This window comes from Gopherus evgoodei, chromosome 2 (assembly GCF_007399415.2).
Source record: "Gopherus evgoodei ecotype Sinaloan lineage chromosome 2, rGopEvg1_v1.p, whole genome shotgun sequence".
NCBI classification, from domain to species: domain Eukaryota; kingdom Metazoa; phylum Chordata; order Testudines; family Testudinidae; genus Gopherus; species Gopherus evgoodei.
In genome coordinates this window covers 294,624,406-294,651,585 of record NC_044323.1, presented here as the reverse complement: position 1 = coordinate 294,651,585, position 27,180 = coordinate 294,624,406, and the positions used below count along the sequence as shown (strand labels likewise).

General features: G+C 52.5%; 5 protein-coding genes across 5 annotated transcripts; 2 read left to right on the top strand and 3 right to left on the bottom strand.

The window, feature by feature from the left end:
* On the bottom strand, positions 1–12,089 carry LOC115647169 (heat shock protein 30C-like). The gene is made up of 2 exons (XM_030553937.1): positions 11,908–12,089; positions 1–1,130 (listed from the first exon to the last, which is right to left on the bottom strand). The coding sequence occupies exon 2, from the start codon at positions 1,127–1,129 to the stop codon at positions 443–445; it is 687 nt and encodes a 228-aa protein (XP_030409797.1). The 5' UTR covers position 1,130; positions 11,908–12,089; the 3' UTR covers positions 1–442.
* Positions 2,162–3,265, top strand: LOC115647171 (heat shock protein 30C-like). The gene has a single exon (XM_030553940.1). The coding sequence runs from the start codon at positions 2,342–2,344 to the stop codon at positions 3,026–3,028; it is 687 nt and encodes a 228-aa protein (XP_030409800.1). The 5' UTR covers positions 2,162–2,341; the 3' UTR covers positions 3,029–3,265.
* On the bottom strand, positions 10,956–11,924 carry LOC115647168 (heat shock protein 30C-like). The gene has a single exon (XM_030553936.1). It carries the CDS (start codon positions 11,904–11,906, stop codon positions 11,220–11,222), a length of 687 nt encoding a protein of 228 aa, XP_030409796.1. The 5' UTR covers positions 11,907–11,924; the 3' UTR covers positions 10,956–11,219.
* LOC115647170 (heat shock protein 30C-like) lies at positions 10,956–26,500 on the bottom strand. The gene is made up of 2 exons (XM_030553938.1): positions 25,658–26,500; positions 10,956–11,161 (listed from the first exon to the last, which is right to left on the bottom strand). The coding sequence occupies exon 1, from the start codon at positions 26,385–26,387 to the stop codon at positions 25,701–25,703; it is 687 nt and encodes a 228-aa protein (XP_030409798.1). The 5' UTR covers positions 26,388–26,500; the 3' UTR covers positions 10,956–11,161; positions 25,658–25,700.
* On the top strand, positions 12,856–14,031 carry LOC115647172 (heat shock protein 30C-like). The gene has a single exon (XM_030553941.1). It carries the CDS (start codon positions 13,074–13,076, stop codon positions 13,758–13,760), a length of 687 nt encoding a protein of 228 aa, XP_030409801.1. The 5' UTR covers positions 12,856–13,073; the 3' UTR covers positions 13,761–14,031.
* Positions 26,501–27,180: the final 680 nt, after the last annotated feature.

Below are 27,180 nucleotides of genomic sequence, written 5' to 3'. Positions count from 1 at the left end.
GCCAAAGAGGTGGGTTTATTTGCAGCAGTTAGACAGACACAGGCAGCACCCAGCAACAATTTACAGTTTAGAAATGAATATTTTTCACAATAATGACCGGTAACATTATGTACGTCAGACACCAACAACGAGCAACCAGGAAAGGTGGCACAGTCACTTCTCACAGAGTGAATGAATCACATGGAGTAAATCAGATGTGCTGGAACTAGGGACACGGCTTCACTCCGTGGTGTGAAGTGGTTTCCATCATGTACAAGGGGTTACAGTTTGATTCAGTGACTGTTAATACCCCCCTATACAAATTGTTCCAGCACAGCTGGAATAAATTCTGAAAGGCCTGGAATGGGCACAGGAGTGTTAGAATCAATATCATCTGCTGCACAAGCTACGCTGAGTGGACAATACAGAGAAGTCCCATAGTTGTTCAACTTTGTTCCTGCTTTCAGGAATCTCTGGGGCCGGTCACCTCGCTCTCTCCTCCTGTCTCCATCTCGCTGCTCCCCGGCTCCTTTCCCTCCGTGGGCAGGTTTCCTTCTCCTGCCTTCACCCCCTGGCACACACTGATGGGAACGTCTCTGCCTTGTGCTGCTGGCAGGGCCAGACGTGGCGCCTCGATGCAGAGCTGCCCATCCTGGGACAGGGAGCAGAGCACGGCCTGCACGTTCACGTCTTCCGGCAGGAGAGTTTCTCTGCGGATCTCTCTGTATTCCTGGGAGCGGACTCCAGCCTCCGACTCCGTTTTCTTCTCATGCTTCCCCGTCACCGACAGCTTCCTCCCGTCCACTCTCACCATCAGCTCAGCTGGGGAGAAGCCGCTCACGTCCATGGAGAGCTGGTACCTCTCCTTCCCCTGCGCCTGGGACCCGGGCTCCTTCCCAGCACCCTCAGCCAGGGTCTGGCTGCTCTGCCTCGGGGTCCTGCTCCCCTCGCCCTCCCCGCAGAGAAGGGGATAAGCCAGAAGGAGGGAGTGTCTCATTCGCTCCATCTCGTCCAGGTGCGTCTGCACGTCCCCCACCAGCTGGTCCCAGAGGCTGTGGGGACCCGGCCCCAGGAGGCTGGACACTGGGGCTCTGCTGCGAAGCCACACGGGGCCATAGTCAGGCGACTGCCACACTCGGAGCGGGAACATCCTGCGCGGGGCCGGGAGTGGCTGGTCCGAGTTCAGCTGCTGCTGGAGCTGCCTCTGCCTGGCTCCCTGCGGGGCTGCTGCTCACTGGCTGCGGCAGCCCCAGCGCCGCCTTTTATACCGGGCTGGGGGCGGGCCGGGCACCTCGGGAACCTTCCTGCTCCTGCGGGCTGGGGGGGCGGAGCTCCCGGTCTGGGCTTTGCTGGAGCCCTCGCGATCCCGCTGTGTTGCGGGGGGGGGCTCAGCGCCGGGGCAGGGACTGCAGCCCGGCTCTGCCGAGGGGGAGGGTCCGAGCCCGGTAGCACAGACACCCCCGATCCCGGCCCAGCGCCGGGCAGAGCCCCCGGCCGCCCCCCCAGCGAACGGGCTATTTCTCCTCCCGGTTACAGAGCCCCGCCCTTGAAAAACCAGAATCACGTTTGGCATTAAGTGACCCCCCCCCGCCCGCTTCGTTCCAGCTGCTGCCCCCGCAGGGGTCGGGATCTGCCGCTTGTGGGGCGGCCAAACTTGGAGGGTTTCTCAGGTGCCCTGAAGCTCCTGCCTGGTGTTTGTGAATGGGGGGTGGGCGCTAGGGGAGGGTGTTCTACCTGCTGCTCAGCCCCCCCCTTCCCCGCAGCGGCTCTTCCTAGGCTCTGGCTGAGGCGGGGGTGGGAGGGCAGAGGAAGCTGCCGGGTGTGACCCCCAATCCCCCCGGACCGGACACGAGTCTCTGTTACTGTTTATTACACGCGCGCTGTGGGGGTGTTCGCCAATCTCACGTGTCTGCTCCGCACATGGACTGTCCAACCCGCCCCGCCCCCCCCCAGACACCGACCGGGAACTGACTCCCCGTGCCCCCGGCGCTGAGACCCCACCCCCCATCTCCGGGTCGGGAAGGCTCCAGCAAAGCCCAGCCCGAGAGCTCCGCCCGTACCGGCTACGAGAACTTGCTGGGCGCCCCCAGCCGAGCAGAGCCAGGCCCCGCCCCCAGCCCCGCCCCTCCCGAGCCAGGCCCCGCCCCCAGCCCCGCCCCTCCCGAGCCAGCCCCCCCCCCCCAGCCCGCAGGAGCAGGAAGGTTCCCGAGGTGCCCGGCCCGCCCCCAGCCCGGTAGAAAAGGCGGCGCTGGGGCTGCCGCAGCCAGTGAGCAGCAGCCCCGCAGGGAGCCAGGCAGAGGCAGCTCCAGCAGCAGCGTCTCAGCAGCTGAACTCGGACCAGCCACTCCCGGCCCCGCGCAGGATGTTCCCGCTCCGAGTGTGGCAGTCGCCTGACTATGGCCCCGGGTGGCTTCGCAGCAGAGCCCCAGTGTCCAGCCTCCTGGGGCCGGGTCCCCACAGCCTCTTGGAGCAGCTGGTGGGGGACGTGCAGACGCACCTGGACGAGATGGAGCGAATGAGACACTCCCTCCTCCTGGCTTATCCCCTTCTCTGCGGGGAGGCCGAGGGGAGCAGGACCCCGAGGCAGAGCAGCCAGACCCTGGCTGAGGGTGCTGGGAAGGAGCCCGGGTCCCAGGCGCAGGGGAAGGAGAGGTACCAGCTCTCCATGGACGTGAGCGGCTTCTCCCCAGCTGAGCTGATGGTGAGAGTGGACGGGAGGAAGCTGACGGTGACGGGGAAGCGTGAGAAGAAAACGGAGTCGGAGGCTGGAGTCCGCTCCCACGAATACAGAGAGATCCGCAGAGAAACTCTCCTGCCGGAAGACGTGAACGTGCAGGCCGTGCTCTGCTCCCTGTCCCAGGATGGGCAGCTCTGCATCGAGGCGCCACGTCTGGCCCTGCCAGCGGCACAGGGGAGAGACATTCCCATCAGTGTGTGCCAGGGGGTGAAGGCAGGAGAAGGAAACCTGCCCACGGAGGGAAAGGAGCCGGGGAGCAGCGAGATGGAGACAGGAGGAGAGAGTGAGGAGACCAGCCCCAGAGATTCCTGAAACCAGCCCCCGGCTCCAGTAACCCCCGGACTCTGTTCCATTGATTCCATTCAGCCCAGCTAGAGCAGCCCTTGATCTCGGTGTGAATGGTGCTGAGCATATTCCTGGGCTGCCAAACTCTCTCTGTAAGAGAAGTGACTGGGGAATGCTCTGTTTCGCTGCTCTTTGTTTTGTTAGAATGTTTATACTTGTCTTGAATTTGAAAATTAAATTCCAACCTTTCTAGTAAATACCAACCATGCTGTCTGGTGAGCTCTGGCTGCTTGATTCACCATTTCATGTGTCACCTCTGGAAATAAACTGCCATTGTCCCAGCTCAGTTCTCATCTCTCTCTGCAGAGACCCTTTTCAGTCTGCAAGTGAGGGAACATGATGGTTTTGAGGGTTGAGAGCTGTTCATTGTAGGGTGGAGGTCTAAGATAAGAGCACAAAAGCTGTGATAAAGGGCCGGGTTGCTGTTTTGAGGGGGAGTAGGGGAAGTGCCTAATTAGGGAGGGGACTAGGAACCAAATACCAGGCCCAGAGGCATGTAACCCTATAGATGGTTGTGACATATATGGCACTGCCCTGCAGTACTGTTGGGAGCTTTGACTGTATGAAGTTTACATATCTCTGTGGCCCAGGGACTGTCTGTACTATAGTGTGGGGTGGGTGGGGGCACTCCTTATGAAAGGGCTAGAAGGACTGATGCTTGCCAGAGCCCTTGGCTGGAGCTGGGCTGACTTCAGCTTTGTAGCATGGTCACCCTCCCTCACGTGTGGGTTCTTGTCTTGCTGGGAATGTGCTTTCTCTGTAATGCTTTCACCTTAACCATGACTGTGCTTGAGCAGAAAGAGCTGGATAGTAACTAATCATCACTGAGCATTCTGGCTCTGAAGAGGAAGCAAAGCGCAGATGCAGGCCGTTTGGGTCAGGGTGGGCTGCGGGAGGGAACTGTGCAACCTGGAAAGTCCCCCGTCGGGAGGGAGAGAGGTGGAGGTCTCCGCCAAGGAGATGTGATGACTGGGTGCCAGAAGCCCAAGATTGATGCCCTTGCTGGGCCACACAGTGGGAATACAGGTGCTGTTGTCCCACAGTGTGACAGTGCCTATAGGGGCCAACGTTTCCTCCAATCGGCACTTGCAAAGCCGGCTAGGTGCTGAAGCCCTCTGCAGCTGCTCAAAGGCTGAGCTGAAGCTGAAACTCCAGAGGTGCCGGAAACAGAATTCTCAAACTAGTCAGGGGAGCGACTATCTCCCCAACTTAATCTTGTAGGGCCTCTCCACCATGCCTAACGCCTCTTACTTGCCAGCTCTCACAGGAGATGAGCCAGAGACTGGTCCCCGCAAAGGACAGCTGGGGCCATGTGAAAATAGGGTGAGCCAGGAATTGTGTGACACAGAGAGAGATGTGGGTTTGGCTAGTAGGACATGGGCTACGTAGGCAGCTAACTTGGCATAGGTGCCTGGCTCTGGGAGAGGGTTTGAGGCTGTGGCTCCTGAGTGGAGAGAGGCACTGAGCTCTGGCCCATCAGCCAGGGGTACCAAGTCAGCTGCTCAGACACCTAAACCCCTGTTCTGTCCCTGCCAATCTGGTTGACAGTTTCAACTGCCTGGCTGCAGACAAGCCCTTCCTTCGGCACCTACCTATCCCCACGCGATACATGGTCTTGGTGCTATTGTATTGATAGCAGGGGCCCAAAGAGTTAAAGGTGTTAAACTCCTTCACTGTCTGACAGTGAAATTGTGATAAAAAGGTTCAGAGGTGGGAGGGTGTGTAGAGTCACTGGCTTTCTACAGAGACCCTGGCTTCTTGGCAAAGACCCAAACGCACTCATTCTAAAGTTGGAAGTTTACTGATGAAAACACAAGTAAGGACTAGAAACAAAATTCAAACTGAGTTACTGTAGAAAACAAGGTAATCAAATCCTATTAAAAGTCTCTCCCCTTTTGGAAGTTATGATGGTGCGGACTAGGCTTTGATGCCCCCTGCTGGAGGCCTTGTGGTCCTGCCACACCCTGCTCCAGAAAAGAGCGGCGGAGAGGTCCTCCAAGCTGCCTAGAGCGGCTGTGTGAGAAGCATCCAATCAGGGCCCAGCAGGTCAGTATAAGAAGAGCTGCAAGGCGAGCATAAGTTCAGTTCCTTGCTGGAGCTGGAGGAGAGGGGGTGTTGCTCCAGGCTGGGTGTGGGGCCTCCACAAGGACAAGGCCCTGAGATAAGGGTGAAGAATGTGTGAGAGCCATGGAGAGGTGGCCCAGCTAATTAGAGCAGCAACTCAGTTTATTTAAAGGGACATTGCGGATGGCTGTTATCTATAGGGTCCCTGCACTGGGACCTGAAGTAGAGGGTGGACCTCAGTCATCTGCCCCCATCGGCCACTGGGAAAGTGGGTTGGACTTTGAAGCACCGCAGAAGGGGAACTGCATCTGATGAAGTGGGTTCTAGCCCATGAAATCTTATGCCCAAATAAATGTGTTAGTCTCTAAGGTGCCACAAGGACTCCTCATTGGTTTTGCTGATATAGACTAACACACTCCCTCCCACACACCCCAACTCCCCAATTTCATGAGCATTCATGGTCTACCATACAATTTTCATATCCTGATGTGGCCCTCAGGCCAAAAAGTTTGCCCATCCCCGATTTAGGTGAATCTTGAATGCAATAATATCATTGCTGATATGTCTCTTTGAAGTTTGTGATAGATGCCTAATGAATAAATCACCTTATGTTAATTTGTGTAACTAACTACAGGTGATGCTTAGGAAATAAATCTCCATAATTACCCGTTGTTTGCTGAAGGTCTCTGAACTGTCAAAGAGAGCCCAAAAATTGTTTAAAAAGCTCTTGGGACGTGATCCGTTTTATCTCAGATCTCCTTCATGCAGGGGAAGCTTAAGCCATAAGACTGAGATCCCAGTCCTGACTGGACTACCCTGAATATAAACATTTGGATTATAATCTATTAACTAAATCTGGGGAAGTCTTGGCAGGACGAATCCAAAGTTTCATGGCAAGGCACCTTGTTTATATGTTGTACTTACAGTACTGCACAGGATCTTTTCAGGGGAAATAGGCAAAGCACCACACTTATTGGTAATACATGTACCAAGCCACACTGTATCATATGCATATGTTATATTACACTCACGCACACACAGACACACACAAGCACACTCTGTCTTGTTGTTACCAACTAGTTGCTCCCCTTAACTTCAGTGGACAGGTGAGTTAGATGGGGGAGGGATGGAGCTGTGATTATTGATTAACCAGGCGTAGGTTTTTCCAGAGTCTGCAGCCTTGAGACCCCAATAGACATTCCTGGGGCATATTGGCAACTTCAACACAATTCGCATCAGGAAGGATGTGGGGTCAAGCTGCCATTTTTGTGGCACCGCAAAATTCCCTCTCCTCCTCCCTTGGTGAAGCTGAGATTGCTGAATGGCCAATTTACAACTTGCTGATTAGGCAGCCTTTAAGAATAAGCCATAGTGGTTTCAAGCACTTTACTGGTTTGCCAAAGTCTCCCTGTACTTTGCAACATCCTGGTGCCCTTGCATCTCTCTTTGGTTCATCCTGTGACAGACCCAGACCAGTGGGGTACAGGAGTCTGGTAGAGGGCAAATATACTGGTCACTGGATGAGTAGTTTTCTGTTCCCTGAGTGACCGGAACAGGGGCTGCACTAGAGTAATCAAGAACCTGTTAGAACCAATGAAGACAGGAAGGATAATTAAGACACCTGGAGCCAATTAAGAAACTGCTAGAATCAATTAGGACAGGCTAGCTAATCAGGGCACCTGAGTTTAAAAAGGACCTCACTTCAGTTTGTGGTGTGCATGCGAGGAGCTGGGACCAAGAGGAGCTGAGAGTGAGAAGACATATTGCTGTAAAACTGAGGAGTACAAGTGTTATCAGACATCAGGAGGAAGGTCTGGTGGTGAGGACAAAGAAGGTGTTGGGAGGAGGCTATGGGGAAGTAGCCTAGGGAGTTGTAGCTGTTGTGCAACTGTACCAGGAGGCACTGTAGACAGCTGCAGTCCACAGGGCCCTGGGCTGGAGCCTGGAATAGAGGGCAGGCCTGGGTTCCCCCTAAACCTTCCAACTCCTGATCAAACACAGGAGGAATTGACCTTGACTGTGGTTTCTACCAGAAGGGAAGGTCTGCGGGCTGTTTCCCGACCCACAGGGTGAATCTGTGAGACAAGCAAATCCACCAATAAGCGCAGGTCCCACCAAGGTAGAGGAGGAACATTGTCACCATCCCTTAAACATCTGGTTTGGTGACGACCTTCACACTCAGCTCATAACACATACATTCCTCATTCACACACAACACAGAATTGATTTACACAGAGCATTTGAACAGGAACATCAAATTGCAATGCAAGAGAAAACAATCGTATTCTTTTACTTATATTAATATACTAACCCTGCAACGAAGTGGTGACCCTAAAAGATCTCTTACTGCCTTGAAATCAGCTCAGATACAGAATTATACAAACATCAAATCCTACTACTACAGTCACAGAAGTGTCTTCACGTCTCCTGTTTTTAACAGATAGGCAGACAGACAAACACCAGGTGGAGAAGTGACAGGATAGAAAAGATGGAGAAAATACAGCTTTGGTGGACAATCTTGGAGCACTGGTTGGCTGCTCAGTCCCACCTGGATGCATTAGGCTGGCCGGTCGGCCCCAACACCTGTGGTTCAGAACCTGGGCTCACATTCCATCAGGAATGTTATTTGGTTCCTTTCTCCTCAGATGGGGCAGCACTGGATGGGCCATCTCCTCTTGCCGTGCTGATGCGTGCAGTACAGCTGGTTTTAGGATCCAGTGGAAAGCTGAGACAGTGAGAGATGATGAAGAATATCTGGGCAGAGAGTTACATGGAAGGGGAAGGGAGATGGAACAGGATCTCACAGGACAGTGCCTGAAGCCCCTCAGTGCTGACAATCAGGGATCCCAACTGAGGGCTGGATGGCGTGATACCATGATCAATTCCAGGACTCACAGGTGAAGAACAAAGTCCTGAGACTAGTGGTGGATTAGCCACTGGGCCAACAGGGCCCATGCCCAGGATCCTGGCCAATTGGGATCCCCCTGCCCAACCGGCACACCTGCTGGGGAGCAGGGTCAGGCTGTGGGGGTTTGCCCTGCTCCCCCTGCCTTCTGCCTCTCTTGCCAGGGAGCGAGAGAAGCCCCCATCACCCGTGCCCCAACCCAGCTCCCCGGCAGGCGCACCTGGAAGGGACTGCCATTAGAAGGAGTGGGGAGGGGCCCCACTTGCTCCAGCCCAGGACCCCCCCAAAACTCGAATCCACTCTCTGCTTGAGAAAAAAGCAAGGCCTGCTGGCTTTCCTCTCGGAAAGAAAATCCTTCGCTCAGGGCTGGGCAAAAATGAGCATGAGAATTTTTCAAAGTCTCCTTTCAAGGACCCCAAAAAAGGGAGGCCGTGGGAGGCATCCCTTATCTCCTCATTTTTGTTTTTCATTGACCAATTCAACCCATTACTGAGAGCAGGGGTCTCTCTCCCTGGCCCCTGGCATTCCATCCAGGGCAGGTGGAGGGTCCGCGGCTCCCCATAGCTGCCTGCACGACTTTTACCCTGACCCAGCTCCAGCTTCTGTCCTGGCCTGGGGCCTCAGGGACCAAAGAGCTGCAGCTGGGCCATGGCAAGAGCAGGCTGCTGTGAGGAGCCACAGACCCTCCATCTACCCTGGGTGGGGGGCCCAGAGGGCATGGGCACAGGCTGGGGGCTGCTCTTTTGTGCCTGCACCCTGCACAGGTGGCGGGTCTGCAGTTTACCAGGATCCCTGGGCCTCTGTTACCCTGGCCTGGCTCCAGCTTACGGCCTGGTTAGGGGGTGGGGACTCAGCGGAAGAGGAAGAGCAAGGGGCCGGGGCCGGGGCAGAAAACTGGAAAGTCCATGGCCTGTAGGGCCCCCCTGCCCACTTCTGGCACCCCAGGCTGTATGTACTGTACACTGAAATGTAACTACGATATATACATTCCAGTGGATTTATTTTATAATGATATGGTAGAAAGGAGAACGAAAAGCCATTTTTCAGTACTAGTGGGCTGTGACACTTTTGCATTTCTATGTCACATTTTGTAAGCAAGTCATTTTTTTAAGTGAGGTGACACCTGGGGGCCCGCAAGACAAATCAGACTCCTCTAGGGGGACCAGAGGTCTGGAAAGGTTCAGAGCCACCGTCCTGGCACACACATGACATTCTGCTGCTACAGCCTCCTAGCGAAGTCCCTGTGTGCCTGGGAGCAAAGGAAAGAGCTGGGTTTCCCCATGGGGCAGCGAGCTGTGCAGCTGGCCCTGCCAAACAGGCCTCTTCCCAGAGGATTCACTGATGAGTGATAAGGCCACATTTTGGCTCCCCCTCGACTGTCCTGGGCACTGAGCTTTCCAGAGGTTGCTTTAATATTGAACTCCCATTACAATTATTCATCTGTGCCCCCAGGGCCTGCCCCTTGCATGCACCTGGCAAATTGCAGGATGGGGGTGGTAGAAACAGAGTGCTGCTAGTTGGTTCCTAGTCCCCTCCCTGACCAAGTGCCCACCCCTTTAGTCAGTGGCTCTCACAGTCTGGGGTGCACTCCCCCATGGGAGCACAGAGAAATGTTCGTTTGTTTTTTTTGGGGGGAGCGGGGGGGACATGGCATGGCTCCACTACTGAGGAAGCCTGGGCTGTGCAGTAATGGGGTGGGGGGAGGGCGGGGTGCAAGGTGGATAGATTCCATTTCTGGTAAGGGGGGAGCGACTGGAAAAGTTTGAGCACCACTGGCCTGACTGACACACTCAGAACAATGACCTGACTTTAGTCACAACTTTTTGATTATCTCAGACCAGGACCCTACACTCAGCATATCTGAACCCCCCCCAGGGTTATGTCGCCCCCCCCCCCGTTTAAAAGAGAAAAGGGTTTCTGTGAAGGAGGCTGAGAACTGATTTGGTCCATTTCCAGAGTTAGACATAAAATAGTGATTCAAAGACACTGCCAGGTAGACAACACCCTGTATTTCCACTAAAAAGCTCTATTTAATTTGACATCCCAGAGGGGTCCATGATTTAAGGTAGGTTTGAAAATGCTAAAAAAGTGTAAAGAGGGGCTTTTAAAGTCTAAAGAGGCAGAGAAGTCATTAAAAGTACCTTTCAGGATCGTGGCCCAGGTGTTTGGTTCCCAGCCTCCTCCAGTTCCTGACACCCTACTTCACAACAGTGACTGGGTTTTTGTCACAACTGTTCTTCTAATATCTCAGACTGGATACCAACAGGACCAACAGGTCTCAACACTCAGCAGGGCCCTGGTCCGCCCCTTCACATGAATTGCTACAAACAGGGAGGGGACTGGCCCTGGCAGAAATGAGGGGTGGGGTCTCTCTCTACAGGGTAAACATTAAATATAGAATTACAGGAACTAGAGCTCATCACATGACACAAGGTGGTGCTTAAAATAAAAATCTTTATTTTGTAATTCATGAGAGGGGTAAAAATGGTACAAACCCCCAAACCCTAATACAAAGAACTCACAAAGCATCGCACAGTCCCGGCTCCTACAAGGAGACACAGAGAACAGAACAGCTCCTGGCAGCCCAGGAATGGGCTCCAAAACATTCACACCTAGACCAAAGGCTGAGGGGAATTGATGGAACAGAGTCCCCGGGTTACTGGAGTCAGTGGCTGGTTTCAGGAATCTCAGAGGCTGGTCACCTCACTCTCTCCTCCTGTCTCCATCTCGCTGCTCCCTGGCAGCCTCCTGTAGAAGCAAGGGGCCTGACTTGCTCCTTTAACCAGCCCATCCAACCCATGGCTCTTAACACCTGACCAGGTCTCGAATCCTCTCCCTGCTGTGGGGAAGTTAAGACTGAAAATCATTTCTACACCCTGGGGAAAAATTGAACCATGTACAAAAGTAGGAAGAGATCACGCAGAATTCAGACAACAGCATTTTATTTACAGTACAAAACAAGTTTAGTTATCACAGTAACAAGGTAAAAAATTCTGAACACCAACTGTGCTCTACAGCGTCACAGAGCATCTGACATCTTCCTCAAACACAGACACAGTCAGCGAGCAGAGTAGAGACAAAGCCGAGGAACAGGCGCAGAAGTGTTGACAAATTACAACAGCCTCGCTAGCTTGGCTGAGTAAAGTCAATGAACCAGAGTCCGGGGGTTACTGGAGCCAGGGGCTGGTTTCAGGAATCTCTGGGGCTGGTCTCCTCGCTCTCTCCTCCTGTCTCCATCTCGCTGCTCCCCGGCTCCTTTCCCTCCGTGGGCAGGTTCCCTTCTCCTGCCTTCACCCCCTGGCAGACACTGATGGGAATGTCTCTCCCCTGTGCCGCTGGCAGGGCCAGACGTGGCGCCTCGATGCAGAGCTGCCCATCCTGGGACAGGGAGCAGAGCACGGCCTGCACGTTCACGTCTTCCGGCAGGAGAGTTTCTCTGCGGATCTCTCTGTATTCGTGGGAGCGGACTCCAGCCTCCGACTCCGTTTTCTTCTCATGCTTCCCCGTCACCGTCAGCTTCCTCCCGTCCACTCTCACCATCAGCTCAGCTGGGGAGAAGCCGCTCACGTCCATGGAGAGCTGGTACCTCTCCTTCCCCTGCGCCTGGGACCCGGGCTCCTTCCCAGCACCCTCAGCCAGGGTCTGGCTGCTCTGCCTCGGGGTCCTGCTCCCCTCGGCCTCCCCGCAGAGAAGGGGATAAGCCAGAAGGAGGGAGTGTCTCATTCGCTCCATCTCGTCCAGGTGCGTCTGCACGTCCCCCACCAGCTGCTCCAAGAGGCTGTGGGGACCCGGCCCCAGGCGGCTGGACACTGGGGCTCTGCTGCGAAGCCACACGGGGCCATAGTCAGGCGACTGCCACACTCGGAGCGGGAACATCCTGCGCGGGGCCGGGAGTGGCTGGTCCGAGTTCAGCTGCTGAGACGCTGCTGCTGGAGCTGCCTCTGCCTGGCTCCCTGCGGGGCTGCTGCTCACTGGCTGCGGCAGCCCCAGCGCCGCCTTTTCTACCGGGCTGGGGGCGGGCCGGGCACCTCGGGAACCTTCCTGCTCCTGCGGGCTGGGGGGGGCCTGGCTCGGGAGGGGCGGGGCTGGGGGCGGGGCCTGGCTGGGGGCTCAGCAGCTTCTAGGAGCCGCCAGTGGGCGGAGCTCCCGGGCTTTGCTGGAATCTTCCCGGTCCCGCTGTGATGGGGAGCGGGACTCAGCGCCGGGGCACGGGCTGGAGTTGGGGGTCTCAGCGGCTGGGCAGAGGCTGCAGACCGGCTCTGCCGGGGGATGTCCGAGCCCGGCAGCACAGACACCCCGCGCCGGGCAGCCTCCCCCCCCGCCCTCGAGAAACCAGAGTCACGTTTGGCATTAAGTGCCCCCCCCCCCGAGCTTCGCTCCAGCCGCTGCCCCCGCAGGGGTCGGGATCTGCCGCTTGTGGGGCGGCCAAACTTGGAGGGTTTCTCAGCTGCCCTGAAGCTCCTGCCTGGTGTTTGTGAATGGGGGGGGGGCGCTAGGGGAGGGTGTTCTCCCTGCTGCTCAGCCCCCCCTCCCACCGCCCCCAGCTCCTGCCTCAGCCAGGGCCTAGGAGGAGCAGCTGCGGGGGCAGAGACAGATGCGGGGGTGACCCCCCCCCCGGACCGGACACGAGTCTCTGTTACTGTTTATTACACGCGCGCTGTGGGGGTGTTCGCCAATCTCACGTGTCTGCTCCGCACATGGACTGTCCAACCCGCCCCCCCCTCCCCAACACCGGCCAGGAACTGGCCCCCGTGCCCCCCACCCCCCCGGCTCTACCCCGTGTCCCGGAGCTGAGCCCCGCCCCCCATCACAGCGGGATCGCGAAGGCTCCAGCAAAGCCCAGACCGGGAGCTCCGCCCCCCCAGCCCGCAGGAGCAGGAAGGTTCCCGAGGTGCCCGGCCCGCCCCCAGCCCGGTAGAAAAGGCGGCGCTGGGGCTGCCGCAGCCAGTGAGCAGCAGCCCCGCAGGGAGCCAGGCAGAGGCAGCTCCAGCAGCAGCGTCTCAGCAGCTGAACTCGGACCAGCCACTCCCGGCCCCGCGCAGGATGTTCCCGCTCCGAGTGTGGCAGTCGCCTGACTATGGCCCCGTGTGGCTCCGCAGCAGAGCCCCAGTGTCCAGCCGCCTGGGGCCGGGTCCCCACAGCCTCTGGGAGCAGCTGGTGGGGGACGTGCAGACGCACCTGGACGAGATGGAGCGAATGAGACACTCCCTCCTTCTGGCTTATCCCCTTCTCTGCGGGGAGGCCGAGGGGAGCAGGACCCCGAGGCAGAGCAGCCAGACCCTGGCTGAGGGTGCTGGGAAGGAGCCCGGGTCCCAGGCGCAGGGGAAGGAGAGGTACCAGCTCTCCATGGACGTGAGCGGCTTCTCCCCAGCTGAGCTGATGGTGAGAGTGGACGGGAGGAAGCTGTCGGTGACGGGGAAGCGTGAGAAGAAAACGGAGTCGGAGGCTGGAGTCCGCTCCCAGGAATACAGAGAGATCCGCAGAGAAACTCTCCTGCCGGAAGACGTGAAGGTGCAGGCCGTGCTCTGCTCCCTGTCCCAGGATGGGCAGCTCTGCATCGAGGCGCCACGTCTGGCCCTGCCAGCGGCACAGGGGAGAGACATTCCCATCAGTGTCTGCCAGGGGGTGAAGGCAGGAGAAGGAAACCTGCCCACGGAGGGAAAGGAACCGGGGAGCAGCGAGATGGAGACAGGAGGAGAGAGCGAGGAGACCAGCCCCAGAGATTCCTGAAACCAGCCCCCGGCTCCAGTAACCCCCGGACTCTGTTTCATTGACTTTACTCAGCCAAGCTAGTGAGGCCGTTTGTAATTTGTCAACACTTGTGCGCCTGTTCCTCGGCTTTGTCTCTACTCTGCTCGCTGACCGTTTCTGTGTTTGAGGAAGATGTCAGATGATCTGTGACGCTGTAGAGCACAGTTGGTGTTCAGAATTTTTTACCTTGTTACTGTGATAACTAAACTTGTTTTTTTTACTGTAAATACAAATGCTGTTTTGAATTCTGTTTTCTGTGTGATCTCTTCCTACTTTTGCACGTGGTTCAATTTTTCCCCCTGGTGCAGAAATGATTTTCAGTCTTAACTTTCCCACAGCAGGGGGAGGATGTGAGACCTGGTCAGGTGTTCAGAGCCATGGGTTGGATGGGCTGGTTAAAGGAGCAAGTATAGTGACAGTCAGGCCCCTCCCTTCTGCAAGAGGCTGCCAGGGAGCAGAATATCTTGTGGGTGGCGGGGTAGATTGGAGAGCCCAGGGCCTTGCACTGCATAAGGAAATAACTATGATGGGGCTAGAGTAGAAGCAGAGCACCTGTACGCTGCCCCAGTGTATGTCGTACACGTTTTCAGAGCAGGGAAGGGGGGAAATGGCAGTACAGCTACAGTTAATGGTGGCCAGCACCAGGAGTTCTCAGCCAGGGGGTCCTGCCCTGCTATGCAGCTGGAGAGGCTCAGAGAAGGGTGAGAACTAGCAGAGCCTAGTCCACCCCATCACAACCTCCAAAAGTAGAGAGACTTTTAATAGGATTTGATTACCTTGTTTTCTACAGTGTTGCTTTTTAGTCCTTACTTATATTTTGATCAATAAACTTCCAACTTTAGTATGAGTGTCTTGGGTGTTTGCAAGAACCCAAGTGAGCCAAGGTTTCTCTAGAGACCGCCTCTGCCCAGTGGTTTCCCCAGGAATTGAAATTAGGGGGAGTGTTCGAATTTATGGGGGGGAGGGGTCTCAGGACCGATGAGATATATGAATAAAGTAAATGTTTTGTAGGGATAATGCAAATTTAACAGAAGGATAATACAAATTACACCAAAATATATAACAGGTCTAGATTTCTAAAAATATATAAAAAAAATTGTTAAATGTATTTAATTTAAATTGACTTTTGAAAAGTAAGCCATCATGGGATAAGAGGAAAGTCCTTTCATAGACTTTAAGGTCAGAAGGGACCATTATGATCATCTAGTCTGACCTCCTGCACAATGTAGGCCACAGAATCTCACCCATCCACTCCTGTAACAAACCCCTAACCTATGTCTGAGTTATTGAAGTCCTCAAATTGTGGTTTGAAGACCTCAAGCTGTACAGAATCCTCCAACAAGTGACCCGTGTCCCATGCTGCAGAGGAAGGCAAAAAACCTCCAGGGCCTCTGCCAATCTGCCTGGGAGGAAAATTCCTTCCCAACCCCAAATATGGCAATCAGTTAAACCCTGAGCATGTGGGCAAGACTCACCAGCCAGACACCCAGGAAAGAATCCTTTGTAGTAACTCAGATCCCACCCCATCTAACATCCCATCACTGACCACTGGGCATACTTAGCTGCTGATAATCAAAGATCAGTTGCCAAATTAATTGCCAAAATTAGGCTATCCCATCATACCATCCACTCCATAAACTTATCAAGCTTAGTCTTAAAGCCAGATATGTCTTTTGTCCCAACTACTCCCCTTGGAAGGGTTTTCCAGAACTTCTCTCCTCTAATGGTTAGAAACCTTCATCTAATTTCAAGTTTAAACTTCCTAGTGTCCAGTTTATATCCATTTGTTCTTGTGTCCACATTGGTACTAAACGTAAATAATTTCTCTCCCTCCCTAATATTTATCCCTCTGATATATTTATAAAGAGCAATCCTATCCCACCTTAACCTTCTTTTAGTTAGGCTAAACAAGCCAAGCTCTTTGAGTCTCCTTTCATATGACAGGTTTTCTGTTCCTCGGATCATCCTAGTCGCCCTTCTCTGAACCGGTTCCAGTTTGAATTCATCCTTCTTAAAGATGGGAGACCAGAACTGCACACAGTATTCTAGATGAGGTCTCACCAGTGCCTTGTATAACGGTACTAACACCTCCTTATCTTTGCTGGATATACCTCGCCTGATGCATCCTAAAACCGCATTAGCTTTAACGGCCTGTCATGGTATAATTCCCCACTCTGAACCTTAGCGTCCAAAAGATGGGGTACCAGCATAAATTCCTCTAAGCTCAATTACCAGCTTAATACTTGTAGCGCTGCCACCATCCAGGAATTCCAGTGCCTGGTACACTCTGGTCCCCCCAAAACCTTGCCCGGGGACCCCCAAGACCCAGACCCTCTGGATAACACAAGAAAAGTAAACCCTTTCCCTCACCGTTGCCTCTCCCAGGCTTCCCCTCACTGGGTAACCCTGGAAGATCACTGTGATTCAAACTCCTTGAATCTTAAAACAAAGAGGAAAATCCACCTTCCTCCCTCCTTCTCCCTCCCGCTCCCAGACTCTCCCTGAGAGAGAAAGTAATCCTTTCTCTCCCCCTTCCCTCCTTTCTCCCCACCAATTCCCTGGTGGATCCAGACCCAGTCCCCTGGGGTTTCACCAGAATAAAAAAACAATCAGGTTCTTAAACAAGAAAAGCTTTTAATTAAAGAAAGAAAAAAACAGTAAAAATTATCTTTGTAAATTTAAGATGGAATATGTTACAGGGTCTTTCAGCTATAGACACTGGGAATACCCTCCCAGCCTAAGTATACAAGTACAAATTAAAATCCATTCAGCAAAATACAAATTTGAACTCCTTCCAGCCAAATACACATTTGCAAATAAAGAAAACAAACATAAGCCTAGCTCACCTTATCACCTAGTACTTACTATTTTGAATCTATAAGAACCTGTATCAGGGAGATTGGAGAGAAACCTGGTTGCACGTCTGGTCACTCTCAGAACCCAGAGAGAACAACCACCAAAAGCTAACAGCACACACACAAACTTCCCTCCCTCAAGATTTGAAAGTATCCAGTTCCCTGATTGATCCTCTGGTCAGGTGATGGCCTGGCTCACAGATCTTGTTAACCCTTTACAGGCAAAAGAGATATGAAGGACTTCTGTTCCATTAACTCTTAACTATCCATTTACAACACAGCCATCTCACATTGGTGGCTCCTAGTCATCCTGTGATCAACCAATACTCCGAGGTCCTTCTCCTCCTCTGTTACTTCCAACTGATGGGATTGAGATGACCCATAGAAGGTGTGAGGAGAACTTAACATAGGGAAATAGAATCAATTAGTGTAATGACCCAATCAGTGGGAGAACACTTCAACCTCTCTAACCACTCAGTGACAGACTTGAAGGTGGCAATTTTGCAACAACAAAACTTCAAAAACAGATTCCAAAGAGAGACTGCTGAACTCGAATTAATATGCAAATTAGATACAATTAACTTGGGTTTAAACAGAGACTGGGAATAGTCGGGTCATTACACTAATTGATTCTATTTCCCTGTGTTAGGTTCTCCTCACACCTTCTATGGATGGATGCATCAGGTGAGGTATTTCCAGCAAAGATAAGGAGGTGTTAGTACCACAATTTGAGGACTTCAATAACTCAGACATAGGTTAGGGGTTTGTTACAGGAGTGGGTAGATGAGATTCTGTGGCCTGCATTGTGCAGGAGGTCAGACTAGATGATCATAATGGTCCTTTCTGACCTTGAAGTCTATGAGAGGACTTCCCTCTTATCCCATGATGGCTTACTTTTCAAAAGTCAATTTAAATTAAATACATTTTAAAAAAATTATATGTTATTAGAAATCTAAACCTGTTATATGTTTTGGTGTAACTTGTATTATCCTTATGTTAAATTTGCATTATCCCAACAAAACATTTACTTTATTCATATCTGTTATATATCTCATCAGTCTGGACATCCCCGCCGCCCCTGTAAATTCGATCACCCCCCCTAATTTCAATTCCTGGGGAAACCAATGGGCGGAGGCGGTCTCTAGAGAGACCTTGGCTCACTTGGGCTCTTGCAAACACCCAACACACTCATTCTAAAGTTGGAAGTTTATTGATCAAAATACAAGTAAGGACTAAAAAGCAACACTGTAGAAAACAAGGTAATCATATCCTATTAAAAGTCTCTCTCCTTTTGGAGGTTGTGATGGGGTGGACTAGTGTCATAAACAGATAGCTAAGGGTTAATGTTCTTTTACCTGTAAAGAGTTAACAACAGTAACCTGAAACACCTGACCAGAGGACCAATCAGGAAACAAGACTTTTTCAAATCTGGGTGGAGGGAAGTTTTGGGTGTGAGTTCGTTGTTCTTTGTCTTGTGTCTGTGCCCTCTCTGCTCTGAGAGTGATTTTTCTATCTCCTGCCTTTCTAATCTTCTGTTTCCAAGCTGTAAGTACAAGGATAGTAAGACAATAGGTTTATATTGTTTTCTTTTGTATTTACATGTGTGTAGTTGCTGGAATGTGTTTTTGGATAAGGCTGTTTATTCATTTTTTTCCTTTAAGCAATTGACCCTGTATATTGTCATCTTATTACAGAGACTATTTTTAATGTCTTTTTCTTTCTTTTTTTTATATAAAGATTTCTTTTAAAGACCTGTTGGAGTTTTTCTTTAGTGGGGACTCCAGGGAATTGAGTCTGCAGCTCACCAGGGAATTGGTGGAAGGAAAAAGTCAAGGGGAAAATCTCTTTGTGTTAGATTTACTAAGCCTGACTTTGCATACCCTCTGGGTGAGGGGGAGAGATTAGATCTCTTGGTACTTGTGTTTCCAGGACTGGAAGCAGGGAATCTCCGAGGGTCGTCCAGGGAGGGGAGCCTGGGAGGAAGTAACAAGGAAACAAGGGGAGGGGGTTATTTCCCTTTGTTGTAAGTCTCAAGGCATCTGAGTCTGGGTGTCCCCCAGGGAAGGTTTTGGGAAGACCACAGTGAGCTAGGCACTGTATAATTCTTAGCTGGTGGCAGCGATACCAGGTCCAAGCTGGTAACTAAGCTTGGAGGTTTTCATGCTAACACCCATATTTTGGACGCTAAGGTCCAGATCTGGGAAGAAATGTTATGACAGCTAGGCTCTGCTGGAGGCCTTGTGGTCCTGCCACACTCTGCCCCAGAAAAGGGCCTTATTTAATGTCCAGGAGGTGGGCAGATGGAAGCCAACACGTGGCTAAAGGCCCCTTCCCCATCCTTGCAGGAGGAACCACTGGACCTGGGATCCAGCTAAACATGGGGAACAATTAATAAATAACAGGGCAGGGGGTGGAGGTCACAGGTGCAAAACCAGGGATCCAGAGGGGGACACAGAGCAAAGAAACCCAGACAATGTCTGCTACCTATAGGGTCCCTGCACTGGGACCCAGAGAAGCAGGTGGGTCTGGGTCATCTCCCCCAGCTACTGGGATAGTGCCTTGGACTCTGAGCACCTGGGGCACTGCTCTATTTTGGAGCAGGGACAAACTGAGAGAGACACGAGAGAGGGTATTGGGAGAGACCCCTATTGGACTTGTACCCCGAAAGGGGTTTGTGTTGCTTTTAATCTCCCAGACAAACTGGTCTGAGTTGGCTGGAGGGCTGAGTCACTGAAGACCCACCACAAACAGAGAGAGAGCGCAGGACATGCACTCGGCCAGGGGCGCTCACGAGAGGTGAGTCTGACCCCATTACAGAGGTAAAATATTGGAGTCTCTTATTTTATCATCAGCCTTTCTGTGATGGAAGAGGAAGAGCTATTGGTACTCTGCCCCGATGTGTGAAGTTGTGAGGTTATCTGATTAAAATATGACCACGCAAACCATTGGTGCTACCACTGTTAGAGAATTGCAACGGATCTTATACGAAGTGTGACACACGGCCAGAAAGGGTTCAGCAGCTTGCAGGCTCGATGACCCAGAGCCAGCCTTTAGAGCAGGGGGCTCAAGGTCCCGGCCTGTGGGCCATCTGTGGCTAGGGTGACCAGATGGAACATGTGAAAAATTGGAACAGGGGCTGGGGGGTAATAGGAGCCTATACAAGAAAAAAACCCAAATATCAGGACTGTCCCTATAAATCGGGACATCTGGTCACCCTATCTGCGGCCCAAGAACCTCTCTGCTGCAGCCCAAGAGATGCATAGAGCCATGCTCCCAGAAATGTCTGCTGCAGGCGCCGCTCCCACCCTTCACCCACTGCAGGTCCCTTTGGCTGGGGGACAGGGACAGAGATACCATCACTAGTCACCGGGCAGAGTCAGCCATGGAGGCAGCATCATTAGTTGCAGGGCAGAGTCAGCCATGGAGGCAGCTTCACTTATTTGCACAATGAATATAAACAAGTCAAAATACCAAACACAACAGTTTGAGGCACACCTGGCTGCAATCCTGAAGGTTTCAACTGCTCAGTCACCGAGGCCAAACATCAACAAACTGACAGAACTGAAGCCTTGCCAGGTGTCTGGCAAACGCTAAGAACTCTCTGGCAGGTGAAGAATCATACAAAGCTATATGACTATTTTATTATTTCTAAGAAATTTGAAATAAAAAATACAATATAAATGTTTTCTTTTCTGAAAACCACCTTCATTGACATTATTGGCCCTCTGGGAAGATTTGAGAGCTGGCACCGGCCCTAAAGTAAATTGAGTTTGAGACCCCTGCTTTAGAGATATGTTTAGAAAGGTATGTAAATGGTAATTTGGGCCAAACCATGTTAGATAGACTAGAACTTTGAAATGCAAACTTATATTGTTAGAAATTAAAGGTGATACTTACTGCATGTGTTTACTTATATCTTCTTTAATGATTAGCCATGTAAACAGACCGTTCCTGTCTGTCACTATAGCTGTTGGTTCAAAGCTCAATAAGGAATATTAACAGATCAAAAGGGAATCCTAACATTAAATGAATCTTGAAAGCAATAATGTCACTGTCGATATGTCTCTTTGAAGTTTGTGATACACTGTCTAATGAATAAATTGCCTTATGTTAATTGGTGTAACTACTGGCGATGCTTCGGAAAGAAGTCTCCATAATTGCCTATTGTTTGCCGAAGGACTCCCATCTGTCAAAGAGAGCCTGAAAATTGCATAAAAGGCTCTTGGGACCTGATCCTTTTTATCGCAGATGTGTTTGATGCTTCATGCAGGAGGAAGCTTAAGCCATAAGGCTGAGATCTCAGTCCTGACTGGTCCACCCAGTATATAAATATTTGGACTAATTCAGAAAGAACTCTTTGCAACTACAAAGGTCACCATCTCTGCTGTGAATCGGAATCTCAAGAACTGTACTCGTGTCTGCATGTATACTGATCTTTTAACCAATACTGTCACTCTTCTCTTTTAAAATAAATTTTAGTTTATTGGCTGTAAGCGTGTACTTGGGTAAGGTCTGGAATACTCATTAATCTGGGAGGTAATATGTCTGATCCTTTGGGATTGGTGGAACTTTCTTATATGATGAATAAGATTTTCAGTAATCTCCTTAATATATGACTTGGATGCCTGTGTGGAGGCCTGAGGCTGGGTTGCTTAAAGGGAACTGTGTTGTCATCGTCTTTGTAACCGGTGAGGTATTCTAGAAGCTGTTTTGTGCTGGCTTGGTAAATCTAAGTATTGGAATATCCACCAGCTTTGGGGATTGTCTGCCCCATTCTTTACAGTTCAACCTCATTGAGTGACCTCAGTTGGCTCCCCTGGGACCTAGGTCACAGAAGTGTTTTCATGTCTCCTGTTTAGAACAGGCAGCCACCACGTGGAGACACTACAGGACAGAAAAGGTCAGTCATAAATGGATGCTTTAGGCTTGCAGGTCGGCCACAACATACGTTGCTCAGGACCTGGGGGGGATTACATTCCGTCAGGAACATCATTTGGTTCCTTTCTCCTCAGATGGGGCAGCACTGGACGGGCCGTCTCGTCTTGCTGTGCTGATATGTGCAGTACAGTTGATTTCAGGATCCAATGGAAAGCTGAGAGAATGGGAGAGAAGGAAGAATAGCTGGGCAGAGAGTAACATGGAAGGGGAAGGGAGACCAAACAGAATCTCACAGGATGGTGCCTGAAGCCCCTATTTGTTTACAATCAGGTATCTTGGCTGAGGGTTGGATGTTGTGATGCCATGATCAATTCTAGCACTGACAGGTAAAGAACAAAGTTCCTGAAACTAGCGGTGGATTAGCCACTGGACCACTTGGACCCATGCCAAGGAGCCAAGGCCAATTGTGGCTCCCCCTGCCCACTCAGCGCACCTGGCGGGGAGCAGGGTCAGAGCCTGGGGGTTTGCCCTGCTCCCCCTGCCTACCTGGCTCTCCTCTCTGAAAGAAAATCCGTCGCTCTGGTCTGCGCTTCTGTCCTGGGCTCGGGCACAATGAACATGAATATTTTTCAAAGTCTCCTTTAAAGAACCCCTAAAAAAGGGAGGCAGTGGGAAGCTGTGACATTATTGACATGGACTGTGACTTTGTAGATCATTGTTGCAACCACTGTTATTTATTTGCAGATCATATTGTACAAAGGTTATCGAGTGAGGTGTCAATGAAAAGATTATGATTGGCTGCTTATGATGCTGCTGTCTGTATGTGTGTATCATTTTTGTATTTGGAGTTATGAATATTGGCCCTGTACTTGTATCTCAATGTGTTTGATTCTGAGTAGCCTCAGTGAAGCATTTGGTCAGCTTCTTGAGAATGGGCACTTACTGAGAATAGTCCTATCAAGAAACACTTAACTGACAACGGACTTTGGGAGACGCCAATCGACATCTGAGCTTTCCTGGGAACATGGAAACTAACATGGAAACAATGGCGTTGGCCTGCAAAAAAGCTGAATCATTCATGGACACGTGACTTGCCCAGATGGCTACAAACTCCATCTTGTTTCTGGTTTCAAAGTGGTAGCTGTGTTAGTCTGTATCAGCAAAAAGAACGAGAAGTACTTGTGGCACCTTAGAGACTATCTAACAAAGGGGTTTCCGCCCGCACGAGAGAGAATATAAAAGGCCCTGGAATCTCTGCCATTTTGTCTTCAATCCTGCTTCTTACCTCTGGAGGAACCTTGCTACAAACATGTATCCAACAAAGTGGGCATTCACCCACAAAAGCTCATGCTCCCTTAGTGTATAAGGTGCCACAGGACTCTTTGCTGCTTTTGCTACAAACTGAAGCTCTGAACAATGGACTGAATGACCCATCCAAGCTGTGGATGTATTCCAGAGACTTGATTTGAACCTGCAGTTTATTCCATCACTGCTACAAGCCTGAACCAAGAACTCTGCCATTACTCTATGTAATTGATTCTATTTAACCAATTTTAACTCTCATCTATAGTTTTCTTTTGATGGATAAACCTTTAGATTTTAGATTCTAAAGAACTGGCAACAGCGTGATTTGAGAGTAAGATCTGATGGGTATATTGACCTGGGGCTGGGTCCTTTGGGATCGGGAGAACCTCTTTCCTTTTACAGGGGTGTTGGTTTTCATAACCATTCATCCCCATAACGAGTGGTGCTGGTGGTGATACAAGGGAACTGCCGTATCTGAGGGAATTGCTTGGATGACTTCTGATTAGCCAGCGGGTAAAACTGACGTCCTCTCTGTTTGGCTGGCTTGGTGCCTTAGTAATAAAGACACCCAGCTTTGGGCAGTGACTACTCTGCTCTAAGCAACTTGTCCGGAATTGATACTCTCAGTTGTGTCCCGCCAGAGGCAGCATCGTTACAGAGGCATCCTTCATCTCCTCGTTATTCATTGACCAATTCAACCCATTGCCAAGAACAGCCCCTGGCCTTTCATCCAGGGTAAGTGGAGGGTCTGTGGCTTCCCATAGCTGCCTGATGGCTCAGCCTGAATCTGTCTCTGCCCTGGCCTGGGACCTCAAGGGCCAAAGAGCTGCAGCTGGGCTGTGGTAAGAGCTGCCCGGGCAGCTGTGAGGAGCCACAGACCCTCCATCTACCCTGGGCAGGGGGCACAGAGGGCAGGGACACAGGCTGAGGGCTGCTCTTGAGGGGGGGGCATCCTGGGCAGGTGTTGGGTCTGTGGCCCACAGTGGGTCCCACAATTTTCCAGGATTTCTAGGCTGCTGTTACCGAGGCTGGGCTACAGCTTCTGGCCTGGGCAAGGGGCAGGGACTCTGGGGGAGTGGAGGGGGCCAGGGCCATGGCAAAGACTGGGAGGGCCCAGTAACCTCCCCATCCCAGCACCCCTGGCTGTATGTACTGTACACTGAAAAGTAATTACGATATTTACATTCCAGTGGATTTATTTTATAATGATATGGTAGAAAGGAGAACGAAAAGCCATTTTTCAGTACTAGTGGGCTATGACACTTGTGCTTTTCTATGTCACATTTTGTAAGCAAGTCGTTTTTAAGGGAGGTGACACCTGGGGGTCCGCAAGACAAATCAGACGACTGTAGAGGGACCAGTGGTCTGGAAAGGTTCAGAGCCACTGTCCTGGCACACACATGGCATTCTGCTGCCACAGCCTCCTAGCGAAGTCCCTGTGTGCCTGGGAGCTAAGGAAAGAGCTGGATTTCCCCATGGGGCAGTGAGCTGTGCAGCTGGCCCTGCCAAACAGGCCTCTCCCCCAGAGGATTCACTGATGAGTGATAAGGCCACATTTTGGCTCCCCCTCGACTGTCCTGGGCACTGAGCTTTCCAGAGCTTGCTTTAATATTGAACTCCCATCACAATTATTCGTCTGTGCCCCCAGGGCCTGCCCCTTGCGTGCACCTGGCAAATTGCCCATTTCTGTCCAAATTCTCTTCCTATGAATTCTTACCCTCCCCTTTTCAATTGCTTTTGCCAAGAGGCTTGGGCTGGGAAGAGAGGCCTGAGAGGGGATCCACCCAGGCCACTTAGATCGACATGTTGCCAGCATAAGCCTCTACAGGGGCAAAGCTGGGAGTGGTTTGGATTAATACCCTGTAGGAACATGGCAGGGTTTGGGTTTTTTTTTAAACTGACACCATTGTCTTCATCCCAGCTGCTGTTATCTATTTCAGGCCCACAGTGTGCTTGGAGAGCTGGAGAACATGGCCTCCCAGGAGGGAAGGTGCCTTCCAGCCTGGAGAGACAGCCCTGTGACTGGCAGACGATCCTACCCCAAGCTTGTTTCACCATCAACAACTCCTTCCTCCACAAATCTCTGCCCTTCTCTCACAATTTTGAGAAGCACTATTTAAAAATGATGTCCCCCCAGAGCTGGAGCACAGCAGTTCTCACCTTTCTCTGAGCCTCTCCATCTACATAGCAGGGCAGGACCCCCTGGCTGAGAACTCCTGGTGCTGGTCACCATTAGCTGCAGGTGTACTGTCATTCCCTCCTTCCCTGCTCTGAAAATGTGAATGACTTACACTGGGGCAGGGTACAGATGCTAGGTGCTCTGCTTCTACTCCAGCCCCATCACAGTTATTTCCTTATGCAGTGCAAGGCCCTGGGCTCTCCAGTCTATCCTCCCCTCCCACCCCAAATATTCTGCTCTCTGGCAGCCTCTTGCCGAAGGGAGGGGCCTGACTATCACTCACTTGCTCCTTTAACCAGCCCATCCAACCCATGGCTCTTAACACCTGACCGGGTCTCACATCCTCTCCCTGCTGTGGGGAAGTTAAGACTGAAAATCATTTCTACACCCTGGGGAAAAATTTAACCATGTGCAAAAGTAGGAAGAAGTCACACAGAAAACAGAATTCAGACAACAGCATTTGTATTTACAGAAAAAAAGTTATCACAGTAACAAGGTAAAAAATTCTGAACACCAACTGTGCTCTACCGCGTCACAGAGCATCTGACATCTTCCTCGAACACAGACACAGTCAGCGAGCAGAGTAGAGACAAAGCCGAGGAACAGGCGCACAAGTGTAGACAAATTACAACAGCCTCGCTAGCTTGGCTGAGTAAAGTCAATGGAACAGAGTCCGGGGGTTACTGGAGCCGGGGGCTGGTTTCAGGAATCACTGGGGCTGGTCACCTCGCTCTCTCCTCCTGTCTCCATCTCGCTGCTCCCCGGCTCCTTTCCCTCCGTGGGCAGGTTTCCTTCTCCTGCCTTCACCCCCTGGCACACACTGATGGGAATGTCTCTCCCCTGTGCCGCTGGCAGGGCCAGACGTGGCGCCTCGATGCAGAGCTGCCCATCCTGGGACAGGGAGCAGAGCACGGCCTGCACGTTCACGTCTTCCGGCAGGAGAGTTTCTCTGCGGATCTCTCTGTATTCCTGGGAGCGGACTCCAGCCTCCGACTCCGTTTTCTTCTCATGCTTCCCCGTCACCGTCAGCTTCCTCCCGTCCACTCTCACCATCAGCTCAGCTGGGGAGAAGCCGCTCACGTCCATGGAGAGCTGGTACCTCTCCTTCCCCTGCGCCTGGGACCCGGGCTCCTTCCCAGCACCCTCAGCCAGGGTCTGGCTGCTCTGCCTCGGGGTCCTGCTCCCCTCGGCCTCCCCGCAGAGAAGGGGATAAGCCAGAAGGAGGGAGTGTCTCATTCGCTCCATCTCGTCCAGGTGCGTCTGCACGTCCCCCACCAGCTGGTCCCAGAGGCTGTGGGGACCCGGCCCCAGGCGGCTGGACACTGGGGCTCTGCTGCGGAGCCACACGGGGCCATAGTCTTGCGACTGCCACACTCGGAGCGGGAACATCCTGCGCGGGGCCGGGAGTGGCTGGTCCGAGTTCAGCTGCTGCTGGAGCTGCCTCTGCCTGGCTCCCTGCGGGGCTGCTGCTCACTGGCTGCGGCAGCCCCAGCGCCGCCTTTTCTACCGGGCTGGGGGCGGGCCGGGCACCTCGGGAACCTTCCTGCTCCTGCGGGCTGGGGGGGGGCCTGGCTCGGGAGGGGCGGGGATGGGGGCGGGGCCTGGCTGGGGGCTCAGCCGCTTCTAGCAGCTGCCAGCGGGCGGAGCTCCCGGGCTTTGCTGGAGCCTTCGCGATCCCGCTGTGATATGTTGAGCGGGACTCAGCGCCGGGGCACGGGCTGGAGCTGGGGGCGGGGTGTCTCAGCGGCTGGGCAGGGGCTGCAACCCGGCTCTGCCGGGGGGTGTCCGAGCCCAGCAGCACAAACACCCCGCGCCGGGCAGTTCCCCCGCGAACGGGCTATTTCTCCTCCCGGTCAGAGAGCCCCGCCCTCGAGGAACCAGAGTTACGTTTGGCATAAAGTGACCCCCCACGCCCCCTTCGTTCCAGCTGCTGCCCCCGCAGGGGTCGGGATCTGCCGCTTGTGGGGCGGCCCAACTTGGAGGGTTTCTCAGGTGCCCTGAAGCTCCTGCCTGGTGTTTGTGAAGGGGGGGGGCGCTAGGGGAGGGTGTTCTCCCTGCTGCGTAGCCCCCCCCCCCAATGTTCAACCCTCCCCCCACCGACACTGGCCCGGAAACTGGCCGCCCGTACCCGCCCCCCACCCCGGCTCCAACCCAGCCCGCATCCCCGGCGCTAAGTCCCCCG